Here is a 13,868-nt window from a genome sequence, read left to right as displayed (position 1 = left end):
GGAACGTTCTTGGAAATGAGTAACTGGTTCTGGTTCTGGTTCATTCAAGCAAAGCTGTCTACTGATTAAACTTGAAAAGGTTCTCAGCCGTCCCCAGTACAGGAAGGATAGGTTGAAGAAGAATAAGGGATGCATGGAAGAAATGGCGTAACAATTACTAAATTACATTAATTTTTTTTTTTAAAAAAAGGGTAGGTGGTCAAATGTCTGTGCTCTTTAGCACGTTCCGTAATTTCCTCCTCCATATTCTTATCTCGTGCGCACACATGATCTTCTTGTCCTCAGTACAGGAAAAAGGGTGATTCTTGAATCTTGCAGTCGGAATTGGCCCCAAAAGAAGATGCAGAAAAAAATGAGGGGGAGAGAGAGAGAATACGTAGAAGATTCCAACAAGTAAATATCTAGAGTCACTCGGAATCTCGAATCAAGTAGCAGCTGGCAGGCATTCGGGCAACTTGTACCGTACCTTTATTAAAATCCATTGGAGTGAAAACTTCTACGTAAAAGATGATTCTACTCCCCGGCTGGAGGGTACGTATTCATCGCCCAATGAACAAACTTTCCAAAAACGAATTCATATAGTACTTATAAACCAATTTGGTAACTGGTTAATGAGTCCTTCTATGTCACATGATAAAATATATAATCCACCAATGATCATTTGTTTTGCAGAAGCATAAAGCTTTTTCTAAAAGTATATCAAACTTGAGAAAATTTTATAGTCCCTTTTGAGTACTATTTCCTCAAGTTGTATTTCTCAAAAGATAATTAATACTAGTACTATGAATTTTAAAATTTTAAAATTGTTACATCTAATGACCAATATACTGCTTTTTTTCACCACTCAACGATAAATTTAACTCGAAATATAATACTCAAAAAGAACCGTAAAATCTCCCTATGATTTGCATTATTGAGAATAAATATTGATAATACACAGAGTACCGGCGTTGGCTGCACTTACATAATGGGCATGTACATTCGAGCTAGCTTGAAATTCATCATGTTAATTAAGTGTTTTTCTTGATTTAAAGTAGTCCCTTCTACTGATACTTTCATATCAAGAGTCAGTCGTTCGGCTTTTCTAAAAGCTCTCACCCTGTCGAGAGCACGCCAATTGCTCATAGCTTTTTTTTTTTTTGTCAACAACGATACATTTGTATAACCTACTCTATCCTAATTTAGGGGGAGAGGGAGCCTAAGGAGGCTGTGATAGGGACTAGTGGGTATACAGACCCAACTAGACCAAGGGAGTGCTATGGCACAACCCTTAGATTTTTTTCGCTGCTGATGAGATTTGCTGGTGGCCACTGAGCCAATTGCTCATAGTCATAGCTTGCTTGCAGCCCTTCGGATACAACACAATTAACGAGGTAGCCTATCTTTTTGGTATCTTTTCTCCTTGTATTCTGTTTCTTGTTTTCTGGTCAATAGTCATGTCATGGTTTTCTTCCAACCGGGGAAGATTGTGAGAATCGTTATTGAGTTTGGGCACCATATGATAGTGGTCTGAGAAGTTTTAAGGATAATAATCAACTGATGAAACAAAATATCTGCCCTGTGTTTCAATTAGTAGAGGTTTCAAGAAAATCATTTATTCAGTAATTTGATTTGCCTTAATTCGATTAAAATAAAAAGATATTAAGGATCAAAATTTGTTTTCCTTAAAACTATGAACACTAGAATGATGCAGTACTGTCTCCAAACTATATGGACCAAAGTGCAAATTTCCCAGGAAAAATTTTTATAGCTAAAACGTTCTCAAACCCCACAGGCCGGGGAAGTACATACGAGGGTTCGAAAGTTTTACTCTTGCTTTTATCTATCTAGTAACATGATCTTTTGTCATGAAAATTTGCAAGACAGTGATAATAATGTATGCTTAATTAGCAGTGATGATAATGGTCAGAAATTCTTAAAAGTTACACACACATATATATATATATATGCTAATGATTGGAATGGTACAATAGAATTAAATTAGGAAAGTGTTTAAATTCAAAAGTAGTAATAATTATGATCAGTATATATATTAATCTAAAGATTTTTGTAATGGGCATGTACTTGTTCAGCAGAGTTAAATCACACCCAACCTCACGCCTATCCATTGTGGGGTTAACATCATATCTTGCCATCTTAACACATATCGTTCCATTTGCTGCGATCCATGGTCACATGCAGGGAAGGGATATGTATTTCGTCATCTATATATTGTAGCATTGGACTTCTCCAATTTAAATTACACAAATGTCCTTTAAGTAGAATGTCTGTGCCTTCCTCATCCTTTCCAGTCCTTTCCCTCTGGCTTATATTATATGTCAGGGGCTCCTCTCCTGCTTTGCTTCATTTCTCTTCATCTTCACGATAAAACGCTCCGGGTCCAACAGCACCATCAGAACACGCGCGCACATTCTCAATCGAAAATGGGTTCTCTTCCTCACATCGTGGAAGACCTTGAAGGCGTTGTACAGCTCTACAGTGACGGTTCCGTTTTCCGGGCTAATGACGTAGACTTCAATATCCCAATTCACGACGACAGTTCTATTGTCTGGAGAGATTGCCAATTTGACAACCAAAACCACCTCTATCTCCGCCTCTATAAGCCTGTAAACGCATCCACAAAACTGCCCGTAGTATATTTCTTTCACGGCGGCGGGTTCTGTGTTGGCTCGCGTGCTTGGCCTAACAACCATAACGCCTGCCTACGCCTAGCTTCGGGGCTACAAGCCTTAGTGGTCGCACCAGACTACAGGTTGGCCCCGGAGCATAGGCTCCCGGCAGCAGTGGACGATGCACTGACTTCTCTCAAATGGCTTCAAGCTCGGGCAACTGCAGATGGTCCTCCTGCTCAAGACACATGGTTGCATGATCAGGCGGTTGATTTTGACCGGGTTTATATAATGGGCGACTCATCCGGTGGCAACATGGCTCACCATTTAGCCGTCCAGCTGGGGCCCGGCTCGCCGGAGTTAGCCCCGGTTCGCATACGTGGTTATGTGCTGATGGCACCATTTTTTGGTGGCTCGGTGAGGACCAAGTCTGAAGCAGAGGGGATGCCTGAACCAATCCTGAACGTGGAGATTCTTGACAGGTACGCTTAAATGGTTAATTAACTTCAATTTCAGCATTGGCCCTGATTAATTAATGCTCAGCAGCGTATGCAAGCAAATACTATAGCAGCATCATAATTAAGGTTGTAGCAGTAGTAGTTAGAACTTAGTCCTGCGTTGTGGGAAGCAAGTTTGAATGCACGTAATTTCATCCAATTTCCGCAATCTATTTATTCAACGTCGTCATAGAGTAGCTGACCCAAGTGCAGTCTTCACAACTTCGTGTACTTGTTTTTTGCGAGAGGTATTATATATGCAAATTTTTAGAGGTTTTCTAGTGCAGGTACGCACAGTCAATGAATTTTTTTTGGTGTTTTGGGGGGGGGGGGGGGTATATTTTACTGAACAAACAACGATAAATCCCTGCAAGAAAATTAAAGCTTTTTTTTTTTTTGGTGCAAGAAAATAAAAGCTTTTTAGTTATCCAAGTAAGTACAGTACTACTTATATTAGTAATTTTTTTTTCTTTTAAATTAAGGGTTTGGTTATCACTTTTTTTTCAAAAGGATATTTCTGGATACGACTCTTATTAATCTTTCCCCGCTATGATCTCTTCAAAACGTGTGAGTTAAAATTTCTGGAATACATATATAGAGAATACAGCAATTCAAGCTTTGTTTCAGGTATAGAGGAGAGCAGGGGATTGTAACATAGATGAAGCAGCAAGAATATTACAGAATCTGAACGTCCTTTTCCTATCTCGTGATGCAAATGAAACCAGTAATTATTATTGGATCGACTCATAAAGAAATTTATCAAATATTCCTCCCCTCTTAATATCAATCAAAGCTTACGTCCTGGAAACTTCAAATTCATCCAGCCCACCACACGTTTGATAGTGGTGGATCCGAAACCATGACCGTCACGTATCATGTCTGCCACACAGTTCCACACAATATGGGGCAGATGAAATCACTTCCCCCTAAAATTAATTACTGCTCCTAATAATCTGATAACCTTATCCTTATCCACCCGAATAATACTGCTACTACTATATTAGCAATTACATCAGAAGTCAAGTCGTTGGAAATATCACACAAGGAAGTGCGGTCTGCATAGGAACTAGAATAATTAATTAATTAACTAATACCATCAAAGTTAATGCATGGTTGAGTAAGCGATGCATGCCAAGCTTGTTTATTTAAGAAATTAACAGATTTACTTCTCCTGCTAGCTAGCTAGCTAGATAGTGGTTGGAGCAGTATTCTTTTTCACGCTCGACTCGATCAGATTACGTGTTTTATGATCTGATTGAAATCCCACGACAGATTTTGGAGGCTATCGTTGCCACCAGGGAAAAACGCAGACCATCCGCTGGCCAACCCCTTCAGCCCTTTTAGCAAAAATAATGTTGAATCGGTGATGTTTGACCCAGTGTTGGTGATCGCCGGAGAAATTGAGCTGCTAAGAGATAGAGTGGAGGACTACGCAAGAAGGTTGAAGGAAGCCGGGAAGAAAGTTGAATATGTGGAGTTTGAAGGGAAGTATCATGGCTTTTTCAATAATGACCCGTATTCTGAATTGGGGGACAGAGTTTTACAGGAGATAAAAGACTGGATGTCCAAAATTTCGGGTTGATGAATTGTGTCCCATATTGCTTGCTTTGTCTCCATTTGTTTTCTCGCATATATTCATGCTTTGTTTACTGGAAAAATCCTAAGGTTGCGAGTCATAGATAGAGAGGGGTTCGATGTAAGAAATTAAGGAAGCTGGTTGTGTTTCCATTTGGAGCAGTGTACCAGATATTGTGGCTTTTCTTGTTGCTTAAATTTGTGATTTAAAAACCCAAAAATTTGCTATCCGAGTGGCAATTCTCAAATGAGTTCTCATTTTGGAAGTCCAATTCGATTCTGGCAAAATGGTTGTGTTTACATTTTTGTTCCGTCAGACCCCGGGTATTTCAAGAAAGTTTCTCATTTCCCATTTACCTAACTTAATTTTTTGACTGGTTTTGGTTAACTTAATTAGGAGTTGAGTTCAGTAATACAAGTTCTAAATCAAGGAAACAGCATCAAATAAACATTGCAACTACATCATCATAAAGTGATTAATACCCAACACCGCTGCTATTCCACGATAACCCTTTTGCCTAGGAAGATCTCCACGAAAGTGATAGCCGGCTTATAAAGCAACCTTTTCCGATGATGTAATGAAGGGAAACGAACATGAACGAAAATAAAATTGCAAATAAATAAGAGGAAAAAAACATGGGGACGGAGCCTCACAGGTTCTATACCAAACCAATTTGTCCTTAGGGTGTGAATAAGTTTAGATAAAATGTAAACCACGTCGGAAACAAATTTTAAAATGATCATTAATTTACTCTGAAATGGACTAGTGAGATCCAGAATCCAAAAAAAAAAAAAACTTCATATGTTTTTTTGTTTCCCTGGTTTGATACTGAACCATGCTAAGTCAACAGTGTACCCAAACAAAAACTCATACTGGAAAGACAAATATTTACGTTACCGCACATAGTGAGAGTGGAGGACTCTGAGCCAATTCTCCGTAAATAAATAGTACAGTGATGGTTCCATTTCCCGCCTCAAAGACGTAAATTTCAATTGTCCTGTCCATGACAACCGCTCCGTGGTTGAAAACTCTGTCAATTGAACCATAGACAGACCTCCATCTCCGCCTTTAAAATTCCTTTACAGCTCAGCCGGCAAACTCTCCACAGTGTTCTTCATTCGTTCGTTCATATACATAAACGGCGGTGGAATTTGTATGGCTTATTTTCACGATTGCTGTTGCATCATGCATGTCGAGTTGTCCCCGGGGGCGAGGAGGGAAGAGGGGGGGGGGGGTCGTAATTGCATAGGACTACGGGCTGCCACCGGAGCATAGACTTGCGGTGGCAATCAAAAATGCGTTCTAAAGTGGCTTCAACTTCGGTCCATCTATAAATAATGGGATCGAATGATGAGTGGATGGTTGATGATTTTTTGACGGGGATTTTTCATGATGGGGACTCATCGAGAGGGAACGTGGCTCGCCGCTGGGCAGTTGGGAGTCCAGTCCTGTCCGGGGCCTCCGGGCTAGCCTGAGCTAGTAGTGCGTGGTAATGTGGTCGGGTGATGGCGCCATTCATTGGCGGAAGTGTGACGACGAAATTCGAAGCTGAGGGACCTCCGGACGGACGTTGCGCATTCTTGACAGGAAGATATTTGTGTATGCAAGGGAAAAGAAGAGGAAACAAACTGTAAAGGCCTCGAAATGCTGCGTACCCATGCAAGGACTGGAAAAATGAAATGTTATTTGGTTCTTTTCTTCTGTTACATAGTAACGTCGTCATTCCAACCCTTTTTTTTTTCTTTTCCTTTTAGGATTACAGTCGAGCCTTGTTCCAATTTCCAATTTCGTTGCTTACCATGTATGTCCAAAGGATAAGAGAGAGAGAGAGGGAGAGGGAAAAAGAAAAACGAGAGAAAAAAAAAAGGCCTTGTTCTCAATTTGAAAAACCTAATTTTAGCTCTCAACTGATTTTCAAAAAATTATTTTATTGTGTTTTCAACTGATTTTAAAAATTCAATTTAGATTTTTTGAGTCCAAAAAAGTTGAAAATTACAAGGAGGTCCCGATGAGATGCTTTTGGATTCTGATTCGACAAAATTATCATTCAAATTTCAATATAATTACTAAACTACGCAAAGATTAGATAGATAACTTTTTGTGGTCTTTCAATTTTGTTCCTGTTCCCATGTCACATCAAGATTCATAGCTGCGTCCGATGTTTAACCGTAAACGAGAGCACATGAATTATTCCAAAAAAGAAAAAAAAATTCGAATCAATTTTGCAACAAAACCAAAAATCAGATGAAAACATGCTCAATTCACTGCTGTCTCTCTCTCTTTTATCCGTACCGCATGGATATTCCAATAAGAGATGCTAATGAGTAGCATCAACGTCAACGAAAGGACCGCACTACCCGACGAGAGAACGTTGTCCTTGGACCGCATCAAATGATTTTTCCTCTTACTTTTTGAAATCCGGGTCTTCATTGGTGCCAATTATTGAAATCAAAAGGATCAAAATGGTCCAACCCAGCATTACGAATTTGGTGAGGTGAAGAAAATGTGCCCAATGCCAATGGCTGCTTGGTTCTTTTTGCGAAGACGACCGAAAGGGACGGGTAAAAGCATCGGCCGCTCTAAAGCAGCTGCGGAGGTTCAAATCAAATTAGAAGGTTCTCCTTGTACCAACGATGCAATGCATACCCCCCCTTTTCTTGTGGTTACAGTAGAATTATTGCCGACTTTTTGGGCACATGCCTCAGACTGGTGGAATATCTGGGAATCCACTAGCAGTAGCAGCCACAGTATTTTTTTTGCAAGATTAGCTCTTTGATCTTATCTACCGTCTCCTTCAGTCAAGTCAAATGTGCAATCTCCACATGATGTTCGAGGATGCCGATCCAATAATCCATCATTTGTTTTGAGAACAATACAAGTTTTTTTCGGTCATAAAAAAGAACAAAATCAAATCAACCAACTTTTTTTTGAGTTCATGTACGAGAGAGTTTGCGACTGGATTTTGGTTTATATCTAATCTGAGCCCACCCGGACCATACCATTGTGGATCTTCTTCGTTCATTGCGCAATCCTTTTGATTAAATAATCCCCGCAAATTTGTGTCCAATTCAATTCTAAAGAAATTACTGACATTAGAAATTTACATCTATGTACTAAAGATGCAAACGAATCGAGCCGCTCGCGAGCAACTCGAATCAAGTTCGAGCTGGTCGAGTTGAACTCGAGATCAAAATATTAAACTCGTTCGCGAGCTCAAGTATATATATATATATTTTTTTTTATTTTAATAGTAAAATTACATATATATTCTTAATATTTTATTATTTATTAAGAAAAAATATTATTTTATTTATTTTTTTAAAAAAATAAAAATAATTTTTTTTTATTTTTTAGAGCTCGAGATTGAGTTTCAAAATTGTCAACTCGTCGAACTCGAGTTCGAATTCGATAAAATTAAGTCAAAACTTGACTCGTTTGCGCCCTGTTATGCACGCATGTCCTGCTGTTAAAAAGATTTGGCAGGGCAAGAGTCGTCCCTTTTACACGGCCACCAATTTGAGTGCAAATCTTTTCTGACGCAGTAAATTTCACTATTATTATGGTTTGAAAATTTCAATTCTGAGCAGGTTGACGAACCTATCCTTGTCAACGGAAGTGGAGAAACATGAACCAAAGGGCATACGACAAAGAAGAGAAATTATTTAATTCAGCCTTATCATATACTAACACACACACACACTAAATTGGCTAAGGCTTTTCCCTTAGGTTTGTCGTTGAAGTTAGCTTCTTAAATTTTCAACTATATGATTATGACCCCCTCACAAACTGACGTACTTTTTTGATTGGTGAAATGATTTGCACTTTAAAATTTTGCATAATTACTGCTCAAATATTATATTGTTTCTTTTGGAAGAGTTTGTAGATATATATATATATATATATATATATATATATATATATATATATATTAGTGTTCTTTTTTGAAAATAGTGTATGTGAAATAAAGGTACTATAGAAACGTGTTAAGAAAATCTTTAAACAAATAGAGCAAGCAAACCCAAATTATATGGACTATGAATTTTTTTTTTTTCTTTTGGAGAAAGCTTATACAATTGGTTTATCAAACAGAAGCCCTAGCTATTCCCTTTGATGAGAAATAATTATGTTCCACTTGACCTACTTGCCTTATTTTTTTCACTAAAGAACTTCAATCTCCTCATCCAGCATACTTTTGGAGAATTGATTTGATCCAAATTCCAACATGGGTCTCTCCTTTCTAGAGCACGTACTGTATTATTCTTGGATATTTCCGTAGTATGTGGTGACCAAATGAGATTGAAGTGAAGATGTTGAAGAGTGGTGGATTGAGTCGTATAAACATAAGCGAGAGATCTCGTGTTCGAACCCTTTCCCTTACACTAATAAAAAAAAAAAAAGTGAAAATGTTGGAGCTCTGCTCATCCATTGATCACATCTCACACGAGTTTTCTCTCCCTTCCATTTAGCGTAATAGGTTTTGTAGGCCGTTGGTGCTTTCCAATGCGGTCCGTGAAGCTTGGCCCATTTTCAGAAAACCCTTTTGGGCCTTTGAGCCTAGAAATAGAATCCGTGGATTCGTGGCTGTGAACTTCAGAGAGAGAGAGAGAGAGTGGAGGACTACGCAGCTACGCTAGGAGGTTGACGCAAATTAGGAAGAAAGTCCATCACATCGATTGAGGTTAACTTAACCACATAGTTTTGAGCCACAAATTCACTCCTCCTTATACTGGTAGTTTTTTTTTTTTGGACAAGTTCTAGTATGTTAAATATAAGTAAGTATAAGAGAGGGTTAAGTTAGATGGTAAAATGAGAGGAATCACAAATAAGAGTTTTTGGATTCAGAACCTCTAATTTATATTAAAAAATAAAAATAAAAAAGAATATAAGTTAGTGTAAAATTGGGATCTACATCCTCCAATTAATTTGTACTTTGTCTGGTAAACTTTTCCAGGCTTTCGGCCAAGAAAGTTATATTTAGAACGCTAGTAGTGCAAGTTCTTCGGCAAGCGTGTTTCTTGCTCTAAGTTCAGGAAGGAAGTCTCTCATCTTCTTTGTAGGAATTGGGCAGACCTTATTTTACCATTTGTTTTTTTTTCCTCCTTAAAATCTGCACGTATGCTTCTTCAAATTCTCTGTCCATTATTCTCCACCTTAAAGCAACAGACCCCAAAAGGAGAAAGAGTTTCTTTTTTTTTTTTTCCAAAGAAAAAATGGGCGAGTTGACACTGCTGGAGCATAAATTATTTTAGGGGCAAAAAGATAGAACTCAAAAGAAATCATTTTGTTGTGTTTGGTTTTCTAAGGAAACTAAATAACAAGCCAAAATAAAAACAATCACCTAACTCTAGACCTCAATTATATATCTCCCCATGAAATTAAGATTTTAACCTGATAGATTTCATTTTAATTACTTTCCTTCAGCTTAGAGATTATGTCATTGTATCAAGTGTCTTCTCCGCAGGCAACACTTGGCCTGCCAGAACAAACTTGATACATCGTTGGGGGAAGGGGGATGAGAGGCATGAAAGTGTACTTGAAGAATTTAGTTTAAATAATTAAGAAATGTTAGTTGATTATCTTGAAGCTTAGCTTATATATACTTTATCGTTTGTCTGTTTTTCAAAAAAAGATAACAACAATTTTCAAACGATAGTTTAGTGAAAAAGGATTGCTTTCAGTAAAGATGACATCAAAGACGCCTTTAGTTTAGGTGGCTAAAATTATTCTGTCAACTAATGACCAATTAATACGCGAATTTATGCAGGCTGGAATAAAGCTAATCCACGCCATTGCAACGCTAAGTGAATGCTACTGCTAAATTAGTTTAATTTCCAGAATCTGACTTCTGAATAAATATACAAAAGAATCTGCTTGGTCATGAGCCTGCATTATTGCACTCATCAGATCAGAAGATGGATTCTTCTTCTTCCTCCTCCACCGCACAACAAGCAATAGAAGATTGTTTCGGAGTTCTCAAACTCTACAGCGACGGCTCCATTTCTCGGACCTCGCATAAAGAGCATCAAGTGAAAACCCACGACGATGGTTCAGCCATTTGGAAAGATTGTTGTTTTGACTCTAACAACAATCTTCAACAACGCGTATACAAACCCAAAAATCATTACTATTCTTCCTCTAACAAGAATGAGTACCGCAAGAATCTTCCTGTAGTTTACTACCTTCATGCAGGAGGTTTCTGTTTTACTTCAAGAAACGCACACAACACTTGCCTTAGCCTTTGTTCCGGGCTTCAGGCCCTTATTATCTGCCCCTATTATCGGTTGGCTCCAGAGGACCGGCTTCCGGCAGCCTTAGAAGATGCTGTTACAGGCCTCAAGTTTCTTCAAGCCCAGGCTTTGCGTGAAAGTCGAGAGGTCGATCATGAGAAGTGGTTGTTTGACATTGGTGGGGTTGACGTGGACAGGGTTTTCATATTCGGTGATTCCTCTGGGGGAAACATTGCTCATCATTTGGCTATTCAGCTTGGATCTGGTTCGCTTGAGTTAAGTCCCATTAGAGTACGTGGTTACATACTCTTATCGCCATTCTTCGGAGGGGTTTTCAGGACCAAGTCGGAAGAAGAGAGTCCCAAAGAAGACTTCTTGGAGCCAGGAGATCTATGACCAGTAAGTTCTAATTCCCATCATCTGTCGCAATAGCTTCATTTCTCCTCTAATTTATTTATACTTTTTTTGTTTTTCAAGGAAAAGAAACCTAGACTTATCCATTATGTCTGCCACTATAAAATCGTTATTGTGCCACGCTAATTGCTTCCCATGAATGGATCCAAAGAAAAGAAAAAAAGAACTTGAGTTCGATTCGTTTGTATTTGTGGTTTTGTTGAGTTTTTTTTCCCGGCCAACTCAACTAATTGATTGATAATATCTGGTGCTCAATGATGAAACCCGAAATTTTGGCCTGACAAAATGAAATGATAGTAATACTTTGTACACGAAAGCAATAAGATCAACAAAATTTGCCGAGTCCAAACCTTTCGTTCTTCGCATATTTGGGGGACGATATCATGTCAAAATTCAATACTTGGAAGGTTAACGGAATATGTAGTAGTAGTGTAGGCCTTTAGACTCGAGTACGAATTTATCTAAGTTGCGGTCAGCTAGCATAATTGAGGTATAAATCTATCTTTGGTATCTAATCGACTTGACTCATTGTCAATGGATTATCTTTCCATCTCCTACAATACATATTTGAACGTGTCATACACCTTTATTTATTAACAAGGATAAGAATTTGTTAAATTTACAATGATCATATCCTTTTCTTGTAAATGAAGATACGTGTCCTGTATCTAGACGTGAATTATGAAAAATGGAAAGAAAATCTATTGAAAAAAAGTCAAATCCTCATATCGGGGCTCACATGTTTTGAAGTTCCGTCTCACTCTATTTAAGGACAAAACAGTCATCTCAAAAAAAAAGTTTAACAACATACTGCAATTTATTTACATCTTATCTATAATTTATCTATACCCTATTTCAACTTCAACTTGTTTATATTCAAGGATAAACTTGTTTGAAATGAAGTTTGTCAGATCCAATCCACCTTTAAAAGGATCCAATAAAAGTTATGATCGAAGTCGTTTTTCGGAGTTCATTGAGATGTCAAAGTAAAGACAAAGTGGTTGATATAACACAAAATACTAATTTTGTGTTATTTTAGCATTTTGTGTATAATTTGCTATAATGTATTTCATGTTTCACCGTTGAGTGTTTAAAAAAAAAACATATTAGCAAATGTATAAATAATTTCTATCAAATTAATGTACTGCCCCAAATCCTTTACCTAACAGATATAATTAGTACTCATGGACAGAGATCAGTAGTAGCTTAGAAGATAACATTTTATAAGACAAATATTATATATACGTACATGAAACGGTTGACTTTCAATATCAAATACTTCTCTATCGACGTTATTCTCAAGTTTTTAGTTTGCTCACTAACATTCATTGTAGGAAAATTTCCATTAAAGTTGCATACTGATGCAAATAAAAGCCAATCAGTTAATTAGAACAAAAAAGAGAAGTATTCCAACTAATAAGAGAGATTTTTATCTCGTAAGGGCAAGGAAAGAATTAATATATTCCTTGAGATATTATCAGTGGATTTTCAAAATGCGATTAGCCAAGCTCTTGGCTCGTACATGCACAAGCACATCATGCGATTATCAAATCTTTTTTTTTTTTTTTTTTGGTGTGAGCTAGAAAACAACAAAGGGCACTTCATTCAGTCCTTAGTTCGTCATGAGCGATATATTAACTTCTTTTTCCATCTAGTTTTTCATTTTTTGAGTCGGCATTTTTGCCTAGCTGGAACTGGAAAGGGATGTAACGTGCTCTCATCCTGAAATGTACGAAACAAATGATATTCCCACAAGAATTTAGCTTAGTTATTTCGATATTCATCATATATATATATATATATATATATATATGTGTGCATGGTTGTATGAATATATACATAGTAAAATCAGTTTGAGGGGTTGCAGGTTTTGGAGGCTGGCAATGCCGAATGGAGCTGATAGAGACCACCCGTTGGTGAACCCATTTGGACCTAAGAGCCCGAGCCTAGAAGGTTTGAGCTTGGATCCCTTCTTGGTGCTCGTTGGTGGGGATGAAATCTTAAAAGATAGGGTGGAAGATTACGCAAAGAGGATGAAAAGTTTAAATAATAACGTTAAGTATGTCGAGTTTAAGGGAAAACAGCATGGCTTCTTCACATCTTATCCTTACTTCGGAGAGTCCCAGAATGTGGTTCAGATTGTCAAGAATTTCATGTCTGAAAGCTCCAATTAACTAATTTAGACATGTACAAATAGTCCACAAACTTCTCCTGCCCTTTGCGAGAAAATGTTATGTTTGAAGTAAGTTCCGCTGATTTTGCACTATTTGCCTGCATTGGGCATTTGCAAAGATGTTGAAGACTGGGAATGAGGAGATAATAAATCATATATGTAAATTACAACGAATTGATGGATTAAAAATTCAAATTTGAGCCGCATTTGGATAGTAAAGAATGGATAAATCTTGTTCAATCTTGGTTTAACTAGTTAATTTAAGACATTCAAGTGTTTAAAGAGTAGTGAATTTGAGTGGCATTTTCTTTGCTACACCTTAGTTATGTGCTTCCATAAACTTGTCTTTCTACTTGCTGTGAAAAGGGTAAC

The 13,868-nt window shown here is 37.6% G+C and overlaps 2 protein-coding genes across 2 annotated transcripts; both read left to right on the top strand.

Annotated features, from left to right (window-relative positions):
- Window positions 1–2,268: 2,268 nt before the first annotated feature.
- On the top strand, window positions 2,269–4,909 carry LOC113692565 (strigolactones hydrolase CXE15). Its single transcript, XM_027210984.2, has 2 exons — window positions 2,269–3,091; window positions 4,379–4,909. The coding sequence occupies exons 1-2, from the start codon at window positions 2,316–2,318 to the stop codon at window positions 4,686–4,688; spliced, it is 1,086 nt and encodes a 361-aa protein (XP_027066785.2). The 5' UTR covers window positions 2,269–2,315; the 3' UTR covers window positions 4,689–4,909.
- A 5,632-nt stretch (window positions 4,910–10,541) lies between these two features.
- LOC140009635 (strigolactones hydrolase CXE15-like) lies at window positions 10,542–13,659 on the top strand. Its single transcript, XM_072055730.1, has 2 exons — window positions 10,542–11,304; window positions 13,191–13,659. The coding sequence occupies exons 1-2, from the start codon at window positions 10,595–10,597 to the stop codon at window positions 13,495–13,497; spliced, it is 1,017 nt and encodes a 338-aa protein (XP_071911831.1). The 5' UTR covers window positions 10,542–10,594; the 3' UTR covers window positions 13,498–13,659.
- The last annotated feature ends 209 nt before the right edge of the window (window positions 13,660–13,868 follow it).

The sequence above is a fragment of the Coffea arabica genome, chromosome 6e, assembly GCF_036785885.1.
Source record: "Coffea arabica cultivar ET-39 chromosome 6e, Coffea Arabica ET-39 HiFi, whole genome shotgun sequence".
Taxonomy (NCBI): domain Eukaryota; kingdom Viridiplantae; phylum Streptophyta; class Magnoliopsida; order Gentianales; family Rubiaceae; genus Coffea; species Coffea arabica.
The sequence above is the reverse complement of the archived record's forward strand: the minus strand, read 5'-3'. Positions and strand labels throughout refer to the sequence as shown.